This window comes from Leptopilina heterotoma, unplaced genomic scaffold (assembly GCF_015476425.1).
Source record: "Leptopilina heterotoma isolate Lh14 unplaced genomic scaffold, ASM1547642v1 Lhet_66, whole genome shotgun sequence".
Taxonomy (NCBI): Eukaryota; Metazoa; Arthropoda; class Insecta; order Hymenoptera; family Figitidae; genus Leptopilina; species Leptopilina heterotoma.
In genome coordinates this window covers 291,541-316,425 of record NW_025111153.1, presented here as the reverse complement: position 1 = coordinate 316,425, position 24,885 = coordinate 291,541, and the positions used below count along the sequence as shown (strand labels likewise).

Below are 24,885 nucleotides of genomic sequence, written 5' to 3'. Positions count from 1 at the left end.
TTTTATGTTAAACAAAATATATAGCGAAATAAATTCTATAGTTTTCTTAAATTTTATGTTTAAAAATTTTTTTAAAACACTTTCCAAAATTTTTTAAATGGTTGATGCCCAGTAAACGAAAACTAATTGAAATGAATTAAAAAGAATTCACAAAGAGCTTTCGTGAATCCCGCTTTGTGACAAATACGAATTGGAGCCATGATGCAATTTTCCTGAATTCGTGAAACTGTATTGAACTTCCGAACCTTCTATCCGTACCAATTCACTGGACAAGTTTTGAGCCTTTAATTTTTTTCAATTCGTTAGCACGAATTCAATGCATTCCTTGGCCATTTCTTTCGAATGCGAATTCGTTTGGACAAATTGGTACATATTGAATTAAATTCAATTGAATATACAAAGAGCTTGAGTGAATCCCGCTTTGTGACAAATACGAATTGGAGCCTACCAAAAATGTTAATTCGTTTCAATTCATTTGAATTAGTTTTTTTTTACTGGGAAGTATTTTTTGTTTGCACCTTTCTTTTAAAAAATAATCCATGTTAGAAAATTAATATAAATAACAAAATATTATAAAATATTATACAAAAATAAAATGTATTTATATTAAAAAGAAAAAAAGTAAATAATGATGAAGTTATCAAATGAAATAAATAGCATCGGGCACTGAGAACCTTTTTCTTCTACAATTAGGCACGACATTGATCGACATTTGAAAGTCCCCGCTAGAATTCAGGAAAATTGCATCATGGCTCCAATTCGTATTTGTCACAAAGCGGGATTCACGAAAGCTCTTTGTGAATTCTTTTTAATTCATTTCAATTAGTTTTCGTTTACTGGGTTCGTACGGCCCTGTTTGTGTTGCTTCTCAGTCTCAACTAATCCGCTAGATCGGTGAGAAGCCATCCCCGATTAGTCTCACCGATCTAGATTCCAGTGTATTTTATAAATTAAAAAATTTTAATAAAATTCTTCTCAAGAATTTAATTATTTACATAAATAATATTATTCTTCTTAAAAATTAAATTATTTTATTTATTTATTTAAATTTGTTTGTTAGGGGGTTTATAACCCATACAAAAGAGTTTGATGAAGACGATTTCTATACACTATTTATACAATCATACTTAGTCTAGTGATAAGCTACTTAAAATTTCAACAATAAGGTTGACAATTTTTTTAATTGAAGGAGGGTTTTTATCATTCAACTTTAGCCATAAGTCTCTTGCTGTTTCGACGTTGGTGCTTACAATATATTTTCCTCTGATCTCAGATAGGGCACTACATTCGACAAAAAGATGGTATTCGTCAAAAATCGTATTTTGTTCCTCACATTTACATTTTTGATCTTTAGCGAGTTTATAGCATCTATTCTTAATTATAATTCTAGTTTGATAAATATTTAATAATCTATACTGCGCGAAGATTTTAATCAAATGTAGTGGTAATCTTGTTTGCAAATATGGTTGAGGACCTTTATACAGCGTTAAATTCGAGTAAGGGGATCCCAATTATCGACATTGCAGATCTAAAATGATTAAAAATCTGCAACGACCGTTTCTTGGAAAATATAAAATATTATTACCTATAAATTTGGAAAACTCATTTTTTATCATGAATACACAGGATGAGTATTTTATTTGTTGTAATTATTTGAAAAAAATTATTGTTAGAAAGTTAAATATGGGCAGTTTCCCTGTAAAACATCTTTGACTACTAGCTCAAACTGCAACGACCATTTCTCGAAAACAACGAAACAAAATAATTTTTCCATTTAGGAAATTTAATTTTGTAGGAAAATACGGAGGATGAGACTCATTTGCCATTCAGGAATAAATAAAAACTTTATTTTTTGTAAAGTGTATATGTGACAGCTGTTCGGTGGCACTTGATATTTAATTTACTAGCATTAACTTTTCTTTAACAATTTGAACAAAATAAATCTCTCTCATTGTGTGTCTTTTATCACTAATGAATATTTACTCAAAAAGAAAACATTATATTTTATTGTTGTTAATTTAAAGCTAAAAATAATCAAAATTTGTCAGTTTTGGAACCTTTGGCGCCATCTCTTGGTTCTATGAACTACTAAAAGCTGTCGCATGTGTTCTTCTTGTTGTAAATTGCTATACAAAACAGTTTACATAAATTAAAGTTTTTTATTGTTGTATTTATTGTGTATTTTTTATTAAAATTAAGTTTGCTAAATGGAAAAATTATTTTGTTTTGTTGTTTTCAAGAAAAGGTCGTTGCAGTTTGGGCTCTTGGAAACTGACCATATTTAATTTTCTAACAATATATTTTTTTTAATAATTACAACAAATAAAATACTCATCCTGTGTATTCATGATAAAAAATGAGTTTTCCAAATTTATAGGTAATAATATCTTATATTTTCCAAGAAACGGTCGTTGCAGATTTTTAACCATTTTTGATCTGCATTGTCGGTATGTGGGATCCCCTGAGGAGCTCTGGAGGCTCAATAAGTCTGAATCAAATAAAAAGCTGTCGTATTTTTTCAACAGTCTTTCTCTAGAGAATCTCAGTGTCTCCGGTGTTAAATTGTTTCAAAGCTCCTCCTCTCCTATACTGTCAAAAAACATTTTTTTGACTTGAGAAGCCCAATTAAATTTCTCCTCACTTTTCTTATTATCAGCTAGGTATTTAAGGAGTTCATACCAAATTCTTGGGTATCTCTCTCTATCCAGATCGTAAATCTTAATAAGCCAATTCAAGATCATCTTAAAAACTCTCAATGAGACGTGCCTACTACCCGTTTCTATCCGAACAGCATAACTCGGCGTATTACGGGGGAGGTTTAACACTCTCTTATAATAATTCAAATGGGTTTTTTCAATGTCATCCAGATACCTAAGGGACCATAATTCAGAGCCGCGTACAATAAAGTGCTCGCAATAAAACTGTTGTACAATTTGTCAACTGGTTGCCAAGAGTCCAATTTGAGATTGTTTATTATTGGAATTGTGGTTCCTATAGCTATTTTTGTTTTGCTTATTGCCTGTTCTGACGCTTTTGCAAAGAGAGAAGATTTTGTAAAAGTAATCCCCAGATATGTATATGAACTTACTATCTCAATTTCTTCAGTACCGTATAATAGGGGAGTATATTTCTTTGAGCGTCCATGGCCACCCCTCTGGAAAACCATCACCTTTGTTTTTTTAACATTAATTATCAGTTTATTTTCCCGACAGTAGTCCTGAAGAGTTTTGTTTATTTTTCTCATTTCTACCATATTGTCTGCCATTATTGCTATGTCATCCGCGTAAGCTTGTATTAAAATTTCTTTCAAGTGGTTAATTGAGACACCTCTAACCCACCTATCAATTAAGTATTTTTCCAAGTCAGCTATATATAAATTGAAAATAAAGGGACTCAACGTTTCCCCCTGCATGACCCCTTCAGTAGCTTCAATTTGATCCGAATTACCCTCCTTCCCTTTGATGGAGACTCTCGCGTTCGAGTAAAGACTCATCAATAATTTTATAAATTTAGATCCCACCCCTAGCTTATATAATTTCTTCTTTATTAGAAGATGATTCAAGGACGGAAACGCGCCTTTAAAGTCTATGAAAAGCACAAACAATCTCCCATTTTTTAAGTTTATTCGATTTTGGATCATTGCATTCAGAGTAAATAAGTTGTCTATGCAACTTCTTTTTTCTCTGAAACCTGACTGCGATTCAGGGATTAAGTTGTTCATTTGAGTCCATTCATTGAGTCTTCCCGAAAGAACCTGCGTGAAGAGTTTGAGAATGCAGTTCAGCAAGGCAATAGGTCTATAGTTTGTGAGATCTAGTTTATCTCCTTTTTTGTGAATCATGATTATATCCATAACTGACCAAGACCGAGGTATGCATTCGTTGTTCATTATTTTTTTAAATAATTCTAAGATATAATTGACTCCACTTTCAGGCAGATTCTTCAGGAACTCGTACGAGACTCCATCCGGCCCTGGGGCCTTATTGAATTTACATTTTTTAAGACTTTTGAAAATTTCCTCTTTTGTAATTGGGGAATCCATAATTTCATTACTATACTCCGAGTCGTTCAACAGATAGTTGGCGGCACATCTCGGGGGGTAAGTTTCTTCAAGGAATTTACTCCAGGATTTCAAATCAATTGGGTTCAAAGAATTAGATTTACGTCGGGTATTATTGATAATTTTCCAGAACGATGTAGGATCTTTTGCTGAGGCTAAAATTTCAATACGGTATTCATTATATGCTTTTTTCTTTTTTTCTAATAAGATAACATGTTTTTTTTAGAGTATTGTATTCATTAGTTAATTCTGGGGGGAAATTTTGCGATCTACAATCTTTCAACAATTTTTTCAATAACTTTTTACTTCCTAAACAGTCTGAATCAAACCAAGGCTTAGATAGACCTATTTTATTATTTTGATTAGAAACCATACCTAATTTTCTGGCGACATCTTTGATTATATCAACAAAGCATATGGAAGAAGAGTTAAGATCGTCCTCGATTTGTACAGATTTCAGAGACAAAGACATAGAATTCGCGTATTCAATTTCAAGTTGGTCCTTCCATTTGTATTTCGGCTTTAAAATATTAATTTCTTTATCAATATTTAATGAGAGAGCCACCGGGAAATGATCTAAATTAGAGACAATATTAAAAACCTTTAAACTATAAATTAGGTAGGTGCTGAACAAATTTGTCCAAACTAAATCAATTAAAGATTTACCACCCAGTGTATTCATAAATGTAAATGATGCCGGGATATCTCCCGTGGTTCTCCCATTCAATACACGGAGAGACCCACATTCGTAAAAATTACTAAAAATGGTTGCAATGACCGGAAATAAGGGGACTTTTAGCATAATGTACTACAGAATTAGATAAATTTACAAAAGAAATAGATAAATTTGCTACATTGAAATAGCAAGTTTTAATATTTTGTGTAAGAGTTGTAAATGTAGCAAAAATTGATTATATTTTTCTCTAATTTAATTAGACAAAATCTGACAAATGAAAACATTTTCCACTAAAACCTACTATCCACTGTAGTAATTTTTGGTGAGCAAGTGTGGCTAGCGAGTGCAGTCATATGGCGCCTGCATTTCTATTGGTTGCTAACTTCGTCAATCTCCGTAAATGAGCCGATGCCATCCGATCATTGACAGTGACTATGTTTCGCGTATGTAAAATAAATTTGGATATTATCTACAATAATTAAATATAAAGTGAAACGTAGGTCGTTCAGTATCTCAGAAATTGACCATTATAAATTAATAAATTTTGCATTTATTCCTGTCCCAAGAACTATGTCTTATAATAAGTTGTTAAAAGTAAACTGCTTTCTCGTAAGTGCTGTAAATTTTCATCATTCAATATATAAGGAAACAAAGATGTATACTTTCAGTGAAATTCGTTGTCGTGCGTGCAGTTGTGTATTAGTGTATTAATTAACCGCGTCTATACATATATTTATCTATAAATAAACATGTGTGTGTCTTCAAATATTTATCCAAAAAATATATAAGTGTGTGTGTGTCTGTCTGTGTATGTAAAAATCCTTCCAGTTTACCTCCATTAGTCAAGAATTGACGGGAAACCGGCGACAGAAATCCGTATTTTTTCTTTCACTATTTCTTTCTGCATTTACAACGACTATAGTAATTTTACGTACACAATGCTTCTGAGTTTACTACAGTTGTTTGGAACTATTGGACGAAATAGTAAGAAACTTTGATAATTTGGTGAACATTTGTCAGATTAGTGACTTAGTGTAGAAAATAGTAAAAAATACAAAAAGTCCCCTTATTTCCGGTGGTTGCAATGTGAAAATAGTAAATTCTAGTGTGATTTTATACAGAAATTAGTAATCTCGGTCTCTCCGTGTAAGAACATTCCCATACCTTCAAAACTCTTTATTAATTTGTTACCTCTATTGTTTATTTCATTACACTGGTTTACAGTGAAATTGTCAATCGAAAGAAACATTTTTTTTTAATAGTAAGCGTTTTTTGAGTAAGAAAATCATAGTTTTAATTTTTTTCCCTCGTGCAGTTTTTCTGTAGCTTCAAATTTTGCATTTTTGAGGTGCGGCGCCACTTAAACTTACCTGCAGGAGAATTAGCTTATCAAAATATAATAAATGAGGTATCATTGGAAAGGTTATTAAATTACCTTTCGATCCATAGATCACACAACCCACACAGCACCGAAACTTTCCTAAAAATTTATTAAAGATTTACTTACAAACTTCGAAGTATTTACTTGAAAAGTTTAGTGAAAATGTTGTAAAGATTTAAATGTCCCACTTCAATAAATGTTTAGCGTGAAACTTTCCTGAAAATTAAAAAAAAAATTTCGCCTACTGCATATAGGCGAAAATTTAATTTAAATTTTCAGGAAAGTTTTAAGTTACATTTTCGCTTATAAGAAAGAAGTCGAAAATTTAATTTAAATGTTCAGGAATGTTTTAAGTTAAACTTTTAGGAAAATTTGACTATAAACATTTATTTAAGTGGGACATTTGAATCTTTACACAATTTCCACTAAACTTTGCAAGTAAATTTTTCGAAGTTTGCAAGTAAATCTTTAATAAATTTTCAGGAAAGTTTTGGTGCTGTGTGGGAATAAAATTCAATAAAAATTGAGAAAGTTACAGTCGATTAAAGATCAAATTTCATGCCAATTTTAATGATTTTTTGACACTTAAGTAACTTCTACTATTTTTTTCTACATCAAACAGGAAAAAATGTTTAGGTTTTAATTTTTTTATTGATAGACTATATAATTACAAAAATTTTGAGCCCTTGTGGACCTCGATTGGATTAAAAATGACAATTCTACACTAAATTTAGTGAACGAAATTACTTTCTTTATTTTTAATATCCCATAAACATTTGCAGCAAAAATTCAAATAATAAAATTTAGTTAAGCCCTAAAGTGACTAAAATCACTAATCAAGGGTTTCTGATGTCGTAGATTTTGAATCCAATGTTAGTTTTTCAAATTTCAAAATGACGGATTCAATATGGCGGACAAGTTTTTAAAAATCGATGAAATTCGTCTTAAATTCGTTACTCAGGGGTTTTCAGGGTCGCTGATTACGAATCCGATGTCAGATCAATTATATTTATAAATAGCAAAATTCTTTGCAAAAATTTAATTATATAAAACAATTTCACGAAAGAATTCAATTTTTTCTTAATTCGTTATAAAAAATGTCAAAGGATTTAATTATTTTTTAAAATTTTAATAAATTCTTCGAAATCATTCAATTATTATTTGTAAATATAGTAAAATTCTTCTTTGCAAAAATTCAATTATTTTTAAAATTTTCAATAAATCCTTTGAAACAATTCCATTATAGTTATAGATAATAAAAATCTTTGCAAAAATTCAATTATTTTCAAAAAAATTTCACGAAAGAATTCAATTTTTTTCTTAAGAAATTTCAAGAATTTTAATAAAATTTAATAATTAATAATGTTTAGTTTTAATTATTAACAAACACAATTATTTTAAAAACTTGAAAGAAATTGTTCATAAAATTCAATTATTTTTAAGATTTTTAATTAAAATTTTTAAAAAAACTCCATTCATTTAAAAAAAATTCAAAGAAATTCTGCAAAAAGAGTTTAATTAGAATTATCAAATATTTTAATATATTTCTTCTCGAGAATTAAATTTTTTTGAATTTCCATATATAAAAAAATTGAATATAACAATGTTATTTTTTTAGCATTTTCAACCTAAGAACAATGTTTTCTTTAAAAAGAAATGCTTCAAAAATAATAAAAATCATTTTTTTCATTCGTCAATTTTTGTATGAATAATACAAAAACATATTTTCTACAAAATTACGCATAAATTTTAAAATCTATCCAATTTTTAAGAAAAATAAAAATCCAAAAATGGTCAGAATATTTTCTGATTGATTTTATTTTCTGACAATTGATTTCTTCTCTAAAAATTACTATAAAAATATAATTTTATGGAAGATTTAAATCATTTTCTTGATATATAGTTAAAAATGTATAGTTGAAGTCTCCCCTTAACATTTTTTTCTTCTATAATAACTTTCAAGAAATAAAAATCGTTCAGAGTTAAAGTCTCTAACATAAAATACAAGACTCCGGTATTTCAAGGCTGTAGAGATTTATAATTTTCTCTTACACTGTGTATTTAACAGAAAGTTTCCAAGAAAACATTTCCTGCATCCACGTGTGTATTTCCGAATCTCTTGTCTCTAAAGTTCCCGCAGCTGCCGTTGTATATAGAATATAATATATTTGTCAATAGATTTCCAAGCTACGAGGTACGACGACAATAATAATTCATTTTGAGGGGATTCCGAGTTAAAGGCAAGCAAGGCATGTAGTCAGGCAGGCATTAGTTTTCCTCTACGATCAATGTTTCTAGAGTCACGGTGCACAGCTGATACACAAATAATGTTCTCTGATAACGAGTCATAAAAAAAGCGGTGACTCCAATCAGATTATATTTCTATATCATTCAATGAATGACAGTGCATTCATATTGTTAAAAAAACATTAGGAAAATATTTCAATAATTATTAGAGAAATTAGAAGAGAAATTATTCATTTTTATCCGGTGTTTTTTTTTAGAAAAGTCACAAATAGTTTTTATTGTAGACAGATTTTTTTTCAAAAAAAGTGCGTGAATTTAAAAGTTAATATTATTCAATATTGTTGAATAATTATTGCAATTATGGAGAATAATACGAAAATAAAAGACAATATTTTATACGGTCCTCCGTTTGAAAAAGAATTTCCCTATGAATCAATTGGGGAATATTTTTTGGAAACCATGGAAAAACACGGTCCTGCAACAGCACTGGTGAGATAATAATCTTGTAATTATTTTTTTAATTAGATAATAATTTTTTTTATTATTTACATTTCTATATTGAGACAATTTTTTTATTTATCAAATTATATTATTAAGGTTAAATAATTTAATTATAGACATACCGACCCACTTTTACAATAATACATTTTTCTTTAAATTCATTAGCTGTTATTTATTTAATTTCAGATGGTTCATCTAAAAGAGTGCAGGGAAAAAATGCTCTAAAAAATTAATTAACATTCAAATAATTTATAAACTATTATTATTAATAGTAAGATATTAGAAGAAAAAAAATTAATTTGCAAGAAAAAAATTTCAAAATAAATTTATTTGTTTACCTATACAATTTACATCAAAATTTTATGTTTGAGAAAGTATCATTCATACACAATTTTTTTTTGTTAATCAAATTTTTTTAAAATTTTTTCTTCTATCAATAAAAAAAAATTTTTTTTGCTATAATTTTTATAGAATTTTTAGAGTTTGTATAGAAAAAAAATTACGGTTGGGGTACATTTTTGTAAAACGTATTTTTTATTTTTTAATTTTCTAAAACTTTTTTTTCTAATAAAAATGAATTTTTAAAAAACTTTTTTCTAATGAAGGTGATTTTCTAATTTTTTTTTTCTAATAAAGGTCATTTTCTAAAAATTTCTTTTTCTAATAAAGAAAATCGTAATTAACAAATAGAAATTATAGGGATTTTTTTCCTAAAGATATTTAAAATTTTCTAAAAAGATGTTTTATAAATATATATTAATTTTGAAAATTATGGTATAAAAGTGATACAAATTATTATTTCTTATTTTCAAAGAAGAACAAAATTTTGTTAAAAAATTGTGTTTAGAAATAGAAATTTTGCAAAATTTTTTCTTCTTTCACAGAAAATACTATTCATAATAAAATTATAATGTCTAAAATGTTAATATATATTTTTCTTTTGAAAGTGTTAAATTGAAACAAATTGATATCAATTTGATCCACTTTCTTATCTATTTGAAACTATCAAGAAAACTGTGTTATTACATTTATAGTCAATAGATAATTTTATTTATTAATAATCTTAGTTTGTATATTCAATTTTTTGTCTTTCATTTATTATTTATTTTACATCATATTATTGATACTTATGCCGAGAAAAAAAAGTTTTCAATTTTAGAGGATTTCTCTTCTTTTGCAGCATTTTTTCTCTTACATATGGACAATAAAGTTTTCCATTCAAATTGAGAGGATTTTCCTAATTTGCTATTAAATGTAGTTTTTTTTAAACAATTTGAAGCTGCGTGCAAAAAAACAACTTAAAAATCTTTTTTCTAGTATAAATTTGTTTCATTTTTAGAGAAATTATTTCAAACAAAGAAGAAAGATTAAAAGTAATCTTTTAGCCCTTTAAAGCCCGAATTATTTCTACCGATTCGATTTCTACCAAACTTGGTATATAAGGGTTTTCTGGGTCGCTGATTACAAATCTGAAGTCAAAATTCAAAAATTCAAAATGGCGGATCCAATATGGCAGATGAAAAAATTTCATATTTTTTATATGTTTAATCATATATATATATTAACCCAGACAGCACGTAATGTTGCAGCAAGCTTGTGGCAAGCTTGCCGCGTAAGATTACCAATATTGCCGAGCAAGCTTGCGGCAATATTGTGGCAAGCTTCAAATGTCCCACCTACAGGAAGCTTGTCGCGTAAGCTTGCAGCAATATTGCCTTGTAAGCTTGCTGTAATATTGCACGGCAATATTGCCGCAATGTTGCACTGTAAGGTTGTGGTAAGGTTACACGTAAGGTTCTTGTAAGGTTGAGGTGAGGTTGTGGTAAGTTTACAAATTATGGAAAAAAATTAACAAAATAATTAATAATTTAAATAATTAATAAATATTAATTAAAAAAATGTTAGGTATCAATGTATCAATGTTAGGTATCAAAAATATAGAAGAGCAACAATCTTCATTTTTTAATTAATATTTATTAATTATTTAAATTATTAATTATTTTGTTAATTTTTTTCCATAATTTGTAAACTTACCACAACCTCACCTCAACCTTACAACAACCTTACGTGTAACCTTACCACAACCTTACAGTGCAACATTGCGGCAATATTGCACGGCAATATTACAGCAAGCTTACGCGGCAAGCTTCCTGTAGGTGGGACATTTGAAGCTTGCCAGGCAATCTTACGCGGCAAGCTTGCCACAAGCTTGCTGCAACATTACGTGCTGTCTGGGAATAAGAATGATAATAACAAAAATAATATTTTTCATAATTCTATTTTGGATGAATATTTCTACATTATTAAATATTCTTGAAAATATGGATTGAAAATTCCCCATATATTTCGTGGAATGAACGAAATATTGTTTGAGAATAATTAATTTTGTTAAATTATTTTAGTTCATGTTATAACTATAAATGAAATATCATAGTAAATATTTATATTTAATGTAGGTAGGTACGCACTAAAAGAAATTAAGAATATTTAATCCAAAATGACTGTTATTAAATATTTATTAACTTGAATCGAATTATTTTTATGTAAATCAAATAAATTGTATTTGAATAAATAATGTCAGTGTATTTGAAGCAAATATTGTTGAAGCAATATCATTTATAAGTTATACACGGAGAGAAATTTCTGTTAATATTTACGGTGCTGCCACCTGAAACTGTTCAAAGTACATTCTGGCAGTTTTTACCGTGCTGCCTCTACCCAATGGTAGGGTGACCAGACGTCCTCCTTTGAGGAGGATTGTCCTCCTTTTTTAGTAGCTGTCCTCCGAAAATAAAAAGTCCTCCTTTGTCCTCCTTTTTTGAAATAGTTCTGTGTCTCATGTGTAATTCATATGTATTGAACTTTTTAATAACATCAATAATTATTGTTTTATAGTAAGTGGGGACCTTTTTTTTGCTTATTAACCTATATTCTGGTGGCTGTCCTCCGAAACCATTTTCAAAATCTGGTCACCCTACCAATGGGAAGTAAACGATTGGTTCAATAATGGGCCATGCTTGGCGAACTCCGTTCCATTATTGGAACATTAATGGCAACCATCATTGGACTACCAATGGTTTAAACTTGGGATGATATCACGCTACTGCCAATGATCGGTAGCGAAGCATTGGGCCAATATTAGTTGCCAAGGAATTGCCAAGGAAACAAAATCGATTTTCAAAAGCTTGATTTTTTATTGGCAGCCAACAAAAAACCAAGGTTTTGAAAATTGATTTTTTTAATTATTAATTAAAATTTATTTTTAAAAAATATATTTTTCAAAAATTTATTTAAAAAATATATATTTTTTAAATTAATAGAACATATTAATTTAATTTTTCACCTCTAGTAAAACAAAGGTGAAAGACTGATAAAAATTTCCTCACCGTATATCTCACAGTGGAGGGATGACTGTGAATGTCTTTGCGGGAGAGGAGCAGGTACTTATAGAGTCAGTGAAACAGGTCACTTGTACTGGCTATTTGTTAAACAAGAGGCCATTAAAACAACAAGAAGAAGAAGAAGAAGAAACAGGTCACAAGCGAGAAGAAATCACTAGCATGCACTCTGGCGGCGCTTGTCGGAACTGTTTTCTGGCGCGCATGCATATCCTGACATTATTGGCACAGCGCTTGGCAACCAACGTTGCGCCACTTCCGACAAGCGCCGCCAGAGTGCATGCTAGTGATTTCTTCTCGCTTGTGACCTGTTTCACTGGCTCTATATAAGTACCTGCTCCTCTCTCGCAAAGACATTCACAGTTATCCCTCTACTGTAAGATATAAAGTGAGGGAATTTATCAGTCTTTCACCTTTGTTTTACCAGAGGTGAAAAATTAAATTAATATGTTCTATTAATTTAAAAAAATATATATTTTTAAAATAAATTTTTGAAAAATATATTTTGTAAAAATAAATTTTAATTAATAATTAAAAAAATCAATTTTCAAAACCTTGGTTTTTTGTTAGCTGCCAATAAAAAATCAAGCTTTTGAAAATCGATTTTGTTTCCTTGGCAATTCCTTGGCAACTAATATTGGCCCGATGCTTGGCTACCGATCATTGGCAGTAGCGTGATCATCCCAAGTTTAAACCATTGGTGGTCCAATGATGCTTGCCAAGAAAAAACCATTGGGCACCAAGCATGGCCCATTATTGAACCAATCGTTACCATTGGCAACTTCCCGTTAGGTATAATTTTGCATTACAGATTGTAGGGGCGGCACGGTAAAAACTGCCAGAATGCACTTTGAACACAGTTTCAGGTGTCAGCACGGTAAATATTAACAGAAATTTCTCTCCGTGTACATATTATGTAGTTTAAAAATATCAGAATACATTTAAATATAAATAAGTAATTAAGTACTTTTTTCAAGTATTCCTTTTACATAACTTTATACTTGTTTAATGTTTCGATGAACAAATGATATAGTGAATAATAGTTTTTTATATATTTTTTTTAATTTCAAAGTTTCTTTATAATTATTTATTCAACGGTAGAAATGATTTTACTCTAGTTTATACTTTTTTTCATCTATTAATAGAATTTTTAAATTAAAAAATAGTGTTATAAATTCAAAAATCTCAAAATGTTATTAAATTTTTAGCTCTTCTTACATTAAAATTAAAAATATTTAGATTGATTGGAAATTTTTAACTATACACGGAAAGATATTTCAAAATTTACTAAAAATGAGAATACATTTTTTTTTAAATATTGTTGAAAAAAGGGGGCTATTTAGGGTACAATCAGAGTTAGTTTGAACTTTTGAAATTTCAATACGAAGACTTACTAGTAAAGGAAATGAAAAACCGCTACCAAGTTATATTCTTGACGTTATTATCTTTTCACTACCTCATGCAGATAATAATAACGTATCAGTAAAATATGTATTTAAAAGTTTCTGAAGAAAAAAGTTAAGAGAATTATATTTTTCACAATTTTTAGTTTTGGAGAATAACGATAATTTCGTTATTTTTGATCGTATTATGTTCAAAATAAATATATATCCAAATACTCAATTAAAAGAACTTTTTGTAAAATTCAATTAATCATTTTTTACCATGTAATTAATTAATAGGCTTCACAGTCTGTCCCCTATTTCCCTAAAAGTCCCCTTTTGCTTCCTTATAAGGAAGCTTTGCATTCGTGACAATTTTCAATTTTTCAAAAGAAGGTTATATGGACTCATTTTCATCTATAACATATGTATATTCAATTCTGAGCAAATGTCCAGATGTATGTGTGTGTGTATGTGTGTGTGTGTGTGTGTGTATGTCACAAAAATTGTGTACAAATTATCTCAAACAAATTTTGATGGATTGTCTTGAAATTTTGCAGGTTTATTGCAGTCATTAATACCTAAAATCTGACACAAGGATTTTCAAAAATATCTAAAAAAAAAAAATTTTATACAATTTTTTTAAAATTCAAAAAAAAATTTTTTTTGTATTTTTGTAAATAATTTTTTTATCTGTTAATATTTTAATTAATTATTCTCAAAATTACATTCCTGACAAGAAAACGAATCGATTGATGTATACAAAGTATATTTTTTATCAAAATTTATAAAATTAATAGAAATTTTTCTTTTTCACAAAAAATTCAAATTTTGTATTTTTTCATAATTTATTTAATATTAATATTTTTAAATGATTATTCTATCATAAAAAAAGAAGCAATTTGCATATGAAATAGAGGTGTGTATTTAATCGAACCGAACATTAATCGACTCGACAACAGAAAATTCGAATCATTTCGAATTGCAAAAGTTTGCAAACCGCAATATAATTACATTTAATTTATGAATATATCTTGCTGCATCAAAAAGAAATTTCCTTAAGAAGAATGTATGCTTTGATTGTTATGCTTTTGAAAAATCATAATTTGGTTTTCATGGAGATTTGTACCTAAAATGAACAATTCACGTTAATGATAATTTATTTTTTATAATTATATTGTAAAAAATTATCATAATATGATTATAATATAATTATTATTTGTAAAATTACTTCAAATAATAAAAAATATTGATAATAAATATTAAAATTATATTATTCTTATTATATTATATTATTTTATAATTTTTTTATATTTTTTATATTATTTATTATATTATTTTTTTCATTTTAAAAAAAAATTTAAATAAACATAAATTTAATATTTTAATGACCTCTCAAATCGACTTGTCATTGTTAAATTTTTTAAAAAAATTTTTTAAAAACGAATTTTTAATTTAAAAATTTTTTGATATAACAAAGGTTTTTTACAAGAAAAAATTACTAGAATCTATAAATCATTTATTTATGATAATGTTTGATTAAAATTAGAATAAAGTTTTAAACATAAAAAAACATTGTTATAAAAATAAATTGATATAAATTTTTTATTTTTATACAAAATTGATAAATATTTGTATGAATGTGTGTGTATGTTCCCGATTTTATGGGATAAATTTAATTTTATACATATGTTTAGATGGAGTTTGCTAGAATTTTGTAATTGAATTACGTCACGAATTTATATTTTATATGTTGAGGAAGCTAAATGGTCATGAAATGAACAACTTGTTTATTAATTTTGGTCCCTAAACGTACCCTATTTTGAAAATTTCCCCTATTTTTTTCGTCGTAGGAAATCAATTATTTTCAATAATTTTTAAGTAATTCTGCAAAAAAATTCATTTATCTTGATAACCAACAAAATTCTCCCCATATAATCAATTATTTTAAGAATTTTTAAATAAATTCTTTTCCAAAATTCAATTATTTTGATAATGATCAAAATTATTCTCAAAAATTCAATTATTGTCAAAAATTTTAATTAAATTCTTGGCAAAATTTCAATTATTCAAACAAAATTTAATAAAATACTTTGCACGAATTCAATTATTTTCATAAATAATAAAATTTCATTTACGAATTCAATTATTTTCAACGCAGAATTTCAAATATTTTTAATACAATTTAAAATAAATTCCTTCAAAAATGCAATAATTATTAAAAATGTTATTAAAACTTGTGGAAAGAATTCAATTTTAGGAAACATTCAATTATTCAATAAAACAATCAAATTCGTTACAATAATTCAAATATTTTCATAAATAACATTTAATTCGTCGCAGAAAATCAAATTATTTTCAAAATTTTTTAATTAATTTTGCAAAAGAATTCAATTATCTAGATAAACAACAAAATAACATAAATTCTTCCCATAAAATCAATTATTTTAAGGAATTTTAATAAAATTCTTTTCCAAAATTCAATTATTTTGATAAATATATATTCATCACAAGAATTCAATTCTTTTGAAAAGTAATAAAATACTTTGTAGAAATTAAATTATTTAAATTTTTTTTTCAAAATTCTTGTCAAGAATTAAATTATCTTTATAAATAGACAGGGAAATTCTTCTCGTGAATTAAATTATTTTCAAAAATTTAAATAAAATTCATCTCAAGAAGTCAATTATTTTCAAACATTTTAATAAAATTCTTCTCATGAATTCAATTGTTTTCCACAATTATTATTTAAATTCTGCTGCGGAATTGAATTATTTTTAAAAAATTTAATAAAATTCTTCAAAAAGTTTTTAATTATTTTCAAAAATTGTTATAAAATTCTTTAATATAATGAATTTCATTAATATTTTAATTAAATTCCTTAAAAGAACTTAAATATTTTCAAAAGTTGTTAATACAATTCTTCGTAAAAATTAAATTTTAAGAAACATTCAATATTATTTATTCTTGTATTTAAATAATTGATTTCTCGAAGAATTAAATTATTGTTTTTCGTACTTTTAACTAACAATTCTGTGGAATTAATTTTTTAGAAAAAGTTGAATTGAATAATAATTGATGTTATTGATTTAAAGTAAAATTTTAGTTAAAAATTCTAAAAAATGTTAATTGAATTGAAATTATACAAATAATTTTGAAGAAATTACAGTAACAATATTCTTATAATAATAAACTAATGATTTTGTCAGTCGGTCATCTTTATGTTTTATAAAAATATTCTTATGAGTTGTTCAATTTCAAATTTTTGAACATCTTAATTCCAATGAAAAAACCGCTGGCAAGTTGTATATTTTTTTATAATTTTGGTGCTCATTTCATGAACACTTTACTTCCTCATAGGAATAAAAATAATAGAAATAGTTAGATACAATTTTTCAAACAAAAAGTTGAGAAAATGTCATTTTTCACAATTTTTGGTTTTTAAAATACCAATAATTTCGAAGTTTATTATCGAATTAGGTTCAAAAATAGGTCAATCGAAGCGTTTTTTAATGCTCTACAAGTTGGTAACGATAATTTTAAAGTTACTTTTACATTTTTCAACAAAATTTTCTAAAAAGTCTTATTTTCCAAAATTTTTTATTTTTAAAAGTTTAATATCTCCGGTTACTATGAACGAAAAATGTTCAATTAGGGCTCAAAAGATGCGTCTAAAAAAACTCTACAAAATTATGAAAAAACATTTATAGGTGTCCTAACATTTTTTTAAAGTTATGGGCAAAAAACGTTTTTTTGCAAAATTAAAAATAAAAAAAAATTTAGTTAAACTTTATTAATATATCAGAATGTTGTCTCACTTTATGTCCGCAGGTAAGATCTACAATTTAAAAAAAAATTCAACCCAGAAGCTCTTCATGATTTCGAGATATTTATGAAAATGTGATGTTTACACACACACACACACACATACGGAATGACATTTTTTAAAAATGTTATTTTTGAACTCCTGAGGTCAAATAACATAAAGATATGTCAAAAAATCGAACTCGAAAAATTTCGGTATTACAATACTTCCTCTATGAGGAAGTAAAAAATGATTAAATATTTATTTTAAATAAAACTATCGATGTTTTCGAATAATTTTATTTTTGAAGAAATTTGTAAATAAATATAATAAACCTGCGGACATAAAGTGAGAGAACATTCTGATATATTAATAAAGTTTAACTAAATTTTTTTTTATTTTTAATTTTGCAAAAAAACGTTTTTTGCCCATAACTTTAAAAAAATGTTAGGACACCTATAAATGTTTTTTCATAATTTTGTAGAGTTTGTTTTAAGACGCATCTTTTGGGCCCTATAATTAAACATTTTTCGTCCATATTAACCGGAGTTATTAAACTTTTAAAAATCAAAAATTTTGGAAAATAAGACTTTTTTGAAAATTTTGTTGAAAAATGTAGAAGTAACTTTAAAATTATCGTTACCAACTTGTAGAGCATTAAAAAACGCTTCGATTGACCTATTTTTGAACCTAATTCGATAATAAATTTCGAAATTATTGGTATTGTAAAAATCAAAAATTGTGAAAAATGACATTTTTTCAACTTTTTTGTTTGAAAATTTTTATTTAACTATTAAATTATTGTAACTATCTTGTAGAATATTCAAAAATACATTGATTGCCCCGAAATTCAATCACTTTTACCATATTTATAAAAAGTTATTCATATATTTCTATTATTTTTATCTCCATGCGGAAGTAAAGTATTCATGAAATGAGCACCAAAATTATAAAAAAAATATACAACTTGGCAGCGGTTTTTATCTTTATTTAACCAATTTTTATGGTCCCCTAAACGTCCCCTATTTTTTAATTTTCAGTCCCCTATTTCCCCTAAAATACTTTGTAGGGGCACTGTGAAGCCTGAATTAATTAAGGTACTCGGAGTTCATTCGGCTGGCGAATTTCTCGACAATTAAAACCCCTATCATTATACGTACACATTAAAGGAGAAGTCAGAATGTCGAATTAAATTATTTAATAAATTTCTCAAATTAAGAAAAATGTTTTCAAAAAATATTTGTTTTTTGCAGATAAATATGGAGTCAGGAGAACAATTATCTCACAGAGAGGTTCTGGAGAAGAGTCTTAAACTAGCCACGTACTTGAATAAATTGGGACTAGATATTAACGATCGAATTGCAATTTGTAGCGAGAATAACTTAAATTTTAGTATCGCCGTGTTATCAAGTATTTTTCTTGGCACCGCAATCTGTCCCTTAAATCCAATATACACCGAACGTGAATTAATACACAGTTTAAATATTTCAAAACCAAAATTTATTTTCGTATCGGGTTTTGTATTGGCAAGAATGCAAAAGATCATCAAAGACTTATCTTGGTCACCAAAACTTATTTTACTTTATGATATTCCAAATTGTAGTGTACCCAGTATCGCGAAATTAATTTCCAAAGTATCCGATTATTCAGTGAAAAATTTTCGATTACCAAAGATTGATAAAAGTGAGCATGTCTCGATAATTGCTTGCTCTAGTGGAACGACTGGATTACCAAAAGGTGTAATGTTAACCGATAAAAATGTCTTAAATCAATTACGACATTTTTCTGAATCGCGTGCTTTAAAATTGACTGATAATATTAGCGTTTTAGGTTTGTTACCGTTATTTCATGCGTATGGATTATTTGTTTCGTTCTTAATTTTTTCAAGTGGCGCCAAACTCATTGTTTTGTCGCGATTTGATGAACGTCTTTTTCTTGAAGCCATTTCAAAATACAAAATAGATTCTTTGACTCTAGTACCGCCACTAATGGTATTCTTGGCTAAGAGTCCAATTGTTGATGAATATGACTTGTCCTGCGTGAATGAAATTGCGTAAGTTGTAAATTTACAATTGTATGGAATTCATTTGTAATTTACTTTCTTTGCAATTATTTTCATAAAAAATTAAATTAATTTTAATATTTCAGATGTGGAGCCGCTCCATTGTCTAAAGAAATTGCACTAGCTGTTCAGAAGAGGCTAAATGTTCCGTATATTAAAACTGGTTATGGATTAACAGAAGCTACTTTAAGTGTAATTAGTTCCTTTGATATTCCCAAACCGCAAAGTGTTGGAATTTTGGTTCATGGAGTCATTGGTGAGATGTTTATCATTTTATATCTTTAAAACAGATTTTCTTTTTAAGAAACCTGAAAAATAAACTTTAAATAATTATAAGCACCGCGATGTCTCCGTGGAGGCAGGCTTCGCACTCATCTACTAAAACTTAGTATTTACTACCTTTTTTACGTTATCCTACTATTTGGGTACTTTTAAAAGATTTCAACCACTAATAGCTACTATTTCTATTTTTTTTCAGAATTTACATATTTACTAGAAAATTTACTACTAATTCGCTAATACTAGAAATAAGAAAAAATATTCTCAAAAATTATAATCAAATTCTTTAAAACGATTCAATTATTTTCAAAAAATATTCGAAATTCTATTATTTTCAATAAAATATAGTATTTTCATAAAATTTCGCAAAAGAATTCAATTATTAAAAACAATTGATTAAAAAAAATATTAAAATAAAAAATATTAATAAAAAATATTTAAAAAAATTTCATCTAAAATTCAATTATTTTCATAAATATAATAAAGTTCCGCAGAAATTTAATTAATTTAGAATAGAATTTTCAAAAAAATTTCAAAAAGATCAATTATTTAACAATATTTTTAAACAAATCTTCACAATACCTAATTCCAATACTTTCACTAATAATAACATTTTTCATGGAAATTCAATTTTTTAAAAAATTTTTTGATAAAATTCTAAGTAAGAATTCAATCATTTTAATAAATAATAAAACTCATCGAAGAATTTCAATTATTTTTAATATTATTTTAAATTAATTAATCAAAAAATTCAATAATTATTTTCGCAAATAAAGTTTTCCACAAGAATTCAATTATTTAAAATAAAATGTTCATAATATTTATTATATTTCGAAAAAATTAATTATTTGAAACAATGTTTATAAAATTCTTATGAAGAATTCAATAATGTTCAAAAATAACAAAATTTTTCGCAGAAATTCAATTCTTTTTGAACATTTTAATAAAATTTTTCGCTATAATTCAATTATGTTCATAAATAATAAAATTCTTCTTAGGAATTCAATTATTTTTATAAATAATAAAATTGCTCAAAAAATGTAATTATTCTTAAAAATTTAATTTCAATTCCTCGAAAAAAGTCAATTATTTAAAAAAAAGTTTTTTTTAAATTCTTTGGAAGAATTCAATTATTTACAAAAATAATTCTTCGAAAGAATTCAATTCTGTCTATAAATAACAAAATTATTCCCGAAAATTCAATTATATTATGGCATTTTAATAAAATTCTTTGCAAAATTCAATTATTTTCATAAATATCAATAATATTCATCACAAGAATTCAATTATTTTTAAAAATAATAATTTTTTTCTTAGATCGAAAGAAATCAATTATTTTAAATACAATTTTAATTACATTTTTTTGAAATATGTAATTCAATAATTATTCTTTTAGATTTTAATAAAATTCTTCTCAAGAATTCAATTATTTAATGAAATAATTCTTCAAAAGAATTCAATTATGTCTATAAATAGCAAAATTATTACCAAAAATTCAATAATTTTAAGGCATTTTAATAAAATTCTTTGCAAAATTCAATTATTTTTATAAATATTAATATCCATCACAAGAATTCAATTACTTTTAATATCTTTAATTAATTAATCGAAAAAATTCAATTATTTTCATAAATAAAATTTTCTACAAGAAATCAATTATTTAAAATAAAATTTTTATAAAATTAATGAATTTTAGAAAAAATTAATTATTTAAAACAATGTTTATAAAATTCTTATAAAGAATTCAATTATGTTCAAAAATAACAAAACCTTTCGCAGAAATTCAATTCTTTTTAAACATTTTAATTCATTTTTTTGCAATATTTCAATTATTTTCGAAAATAATAAAATTCTTCTCAGGAATTCAATTATTTTTGAAAATTTTAATAAAATTTTTTGCAACTATTCAATTATTTTCATAAATAATAAAATTTATCGCAGGATTTCAATTATTTTTAAAAGTAATAAGATTCTTCTTAGAAATTCAGTTTTTTTTAAAAAATTCGAATAAAATCTTTCTCAAGAATTCAATTATTCACATAAATAATTTTTCGAAAGAATTTAATTATTAAAGATAAATAACAAAATTATTCCCGAAAATTCAATAATTTTGAGGCATTTTAATAAATTTCTTTGCAAAATTCAATTATTTTCATAAATAAGAATATTCATCACAAGAATTGAATTATTTTTAAAAGTAATAAATTTCTTCATGGAAATTCAATTATTTAAAAAAAAACCTAATAAAATCGTACGCAAGAATTCAATATTATTTTCATTTCATAAATAATAAAATGCTTTTTAGGAATGGAATTATATTTTCAAAAAAAATTATTAAAATACCACACAGGCATTCCATTATTGTCCAAAATTTTAATAGAATTCTTTGCAAAATTTAATTATTTTTAAAAATTCTTTTCGCAAATTCAATGATTTTCAATATCAACTATTTTCATAAAATTTCCAAACAGAATTCAATTATTTAAACAATTTTTTGAAAAATGTAAGAATTCAATTATTTTCATGAATAAGAAAAATTTCTCGGGAATTCAATTATTTAAATTAGAATTTGCAAAAAATAAGTCGAAAGAAATCAATTATTTAAAATTTTTTATAAAATTCTTCGCAAGAATTAAATTTTTTTTTATAAATATTAAAATTTTTTCATGAATAATAAAATTCGTTGCAGGAATTGAATTTATTAGCAGGATAAGAAAGAAGTAAATATTTTTGATGAAAATTAGGAAAAAGTTAGATAAATAAAAAATATGTAATGGAACTTTTGGTAGTTTTGTGAAGTGTCTAAAACGTGTTTTTTTTTGGTCGTCAAGTTTAATTTTTCGATAGCTACTGTTGTAATACTTTTTTTAGTTTGAAAGCTACTTTTTAAAAATTAATTATTGAGTGTGAAGTCTGCAGTTACTTTAAACATAAAATAAAATTAAAAATTGATTAAATTAAAAAAATTTTAAATTGATTTTTACTGATGTTTTACAGCTAAAGTAATTTCACTGGATGGCAAGTCGAACGCACCTCTGGGTCCATTATGCGAGGGAGAATTATGTTTCAAAGGAGATACAATTATGAAAGGATATTGCGATGATGAAGAAGCAACGCGTGCAACAATCGATGAAGACGGCTTTCTGCATACCGGCGACGTTGGATATTACGATGATGAGGGATATTTTTACATTGTCGATAGAGTAAAGGAGCTCATTAAATATAAAGGATTTCAAGTTCCACCAGCAGAATTGGAATCTATTTTATTGTCACATTCGGCAATTAAGGATGCTGCTGTGGTTGGATTAGCTGATGAACTCGCTGGAGAATTGCCTCTTGCCTTTGTCGTCAAACAACCTGGTGTCAATGTTTCTCCTGCAGAAATAATTCAATACGTCAATGGTAAATTCAATTAATAAATTATTATCACGTCTCTTTTAACAAAAATTAATATTTGTCATTGGGTAAAGTAATTATTTTCCAAAAACGTTGATTTTTTTTGCTCTCCTTGCGGATACGGTTTTGCACAACACACCCCCCATTTTTTCAAAGTTTTAAATTTATTTTTCAATTAATAAGTAAATTTTTCTTCTTTCTTTTTTGTTGCAGAACGTGTGTCAGCTGAAAAAAAGTTACGAGGAGGTGTTCGATTTGTTGAAGCCATTCCAAAAAATCCGTCGGGTAAAATTCTGAGACGAGAATTACGAAACTTATTAAAATCGCGATTGTAAGTGAAACAATTAAGTCGATTTTTACTAGTTATTGTAATACAGTCAATATGAATTATTTATATTAGGAGGAAAATTTTATAATACGTAATAATATAATTTATTGCTTATTTCAAAAGTCTACTCAAATATTTTTTGAGTCTCTTGTAAAAAGAGGGTACTGAATTCCATTCTTTATCTTTTAAACAAATGTAAAGAAATTCTTTTTTGTGAATTATGTAAAAATGAATTTGTAATAATGTGTTGATTAAAATAAGCAACTGTTTTCCAATGAAAAATGCTTTTTTTTTACTGATTACTGCCTAACTCTTTTAAAAAGATTTTATTCAAATCTATATGAAATTTAACAACCTATAAGAATAATATTATACAATTTTTCAAAAAAAAATAAAATTATTTACAAAAATTTTCATAAAATTCTTCAAAAAAAATTAAATTATTTTTACAAGTATAATTAAATTTTTCGCATGGATTTGTCATTATTTTCAAAAATATTTTGCAAGAATTCGCAATTACATTTCACAAACCAATGAAACTCAAATATTTTCAAAATCTACTATTTTAATCAAATTTATGAAAAGAATGAAATTAGGTTAAAAAAAATTTAATAAAACTCGTAGCAAAAATTCAATTATTTTCATAAATAATAAAATTATTCATAGGATTTCAATTATTTAAAAAAAAATGCAATAAAAATTCGTTTCAAGAATTCAATTATTCTCCTAAATAATAAAATTCTGCACAGGATTTTAATTATTTTTAAAAAATGTAATAAAAATTCATTGCAAGAATTCAATTATTTTTACAATTAATCAAATTTTTTCACATGGATTCAATTTATTATTTTAAAAAATGTAATAAAATTCGCTGTAAGAATTCAATTATTTTCGTAAATAATAAAATTTTTTCTAGGATTTCAATTATTTTTAATACAATTTTAAATAAATTCTTTGAAAAATGTAATTATTTTCAAAAATTTTATACAAGAATTCAATTACATTTCACAAATAATGAAATTCTTCGCTGAAATTCAATTAATAAAATTCCTCAAAAGAAAAAATATTTTTAAAAATTTAATAAAATTCGTTGCAAGAATTCAATTATTTTTCTAAATAATAAAAATCTTCACAGGATTTCAATAACATAAAAAAATGGTATAAAAATTCAATTATTTTCCTAAATAATAAAATTCTAACAAAATTTCAATTATTTTTAAAAAATGGAATAAATCTTCGTTTCAAGAATTCAATTATTCTCCTAAATAATAAAATTCTTCACAGGATTTAAATTACTTTTAATACAATTTTAAGTAAATTATTTCCAAAAATTTTATTAAAATTCTTCAAAAGAATTCATTTATCAATTA

The 24,885-nt window shown here is 25.8% G+C and overlaps 1 protein-coding gene across 1 annotated transcript; it reads left to right on the top strand.

Moving 5' to 3' along the window:
- Positions 1 to 8,244: 8,244 nt before the first annotated feature.
- LOC122510079 (luciferin 4-monooxygenase-like) lies at positions 8,245 to 23,797 on the top strand. Its single transcript, XM_043624487.1, has 5 exons — positions 8,245 to 8,853; positions 18,704 to 19,503; positions 19,599 to 19,768; positions 22,789 to 23,193; positions 23,401 to 23,797. Exons 1-5 carry the CDS (start codon positions 8,725 to 8,727, stop codon positions 23,520 to 23,522), a joined length of 1,626 nt encoding a protein of 541 aa, XP_043480422.1. The 5' UTR covers positions 8,245 to 8,724; the 3' UTR covers positions 23,523 to 23,797.
- Positions 23,798 to 24,885: the final 1,088 nt, after the last annotated feature.

Bases quoted from the DNA above. Each gene is read 5' to 3' on its own strand.
- LOC122510079 (XM_043624487.1), top strand. From the start codon at position 8,725: ATGGAGAATAATACGAAAATAAAAGACAATATTTTATACGGTCCTCCG. The intron at 8,854-18,703 runs GTGAGATAATAA...TGTTTTTTGCAG, and splicing joins ACGGTCCTGCAACAGCACTG to ATAAATATGGAGTCAGGAGA. The intron at 19,504-19,598 runs GTAAGTTGTAAA...TTAATATTTCAG, and splicing joins TCCTGCGTGAATGAAATTGC to ATGTGGAGCCGCTCCATTGT.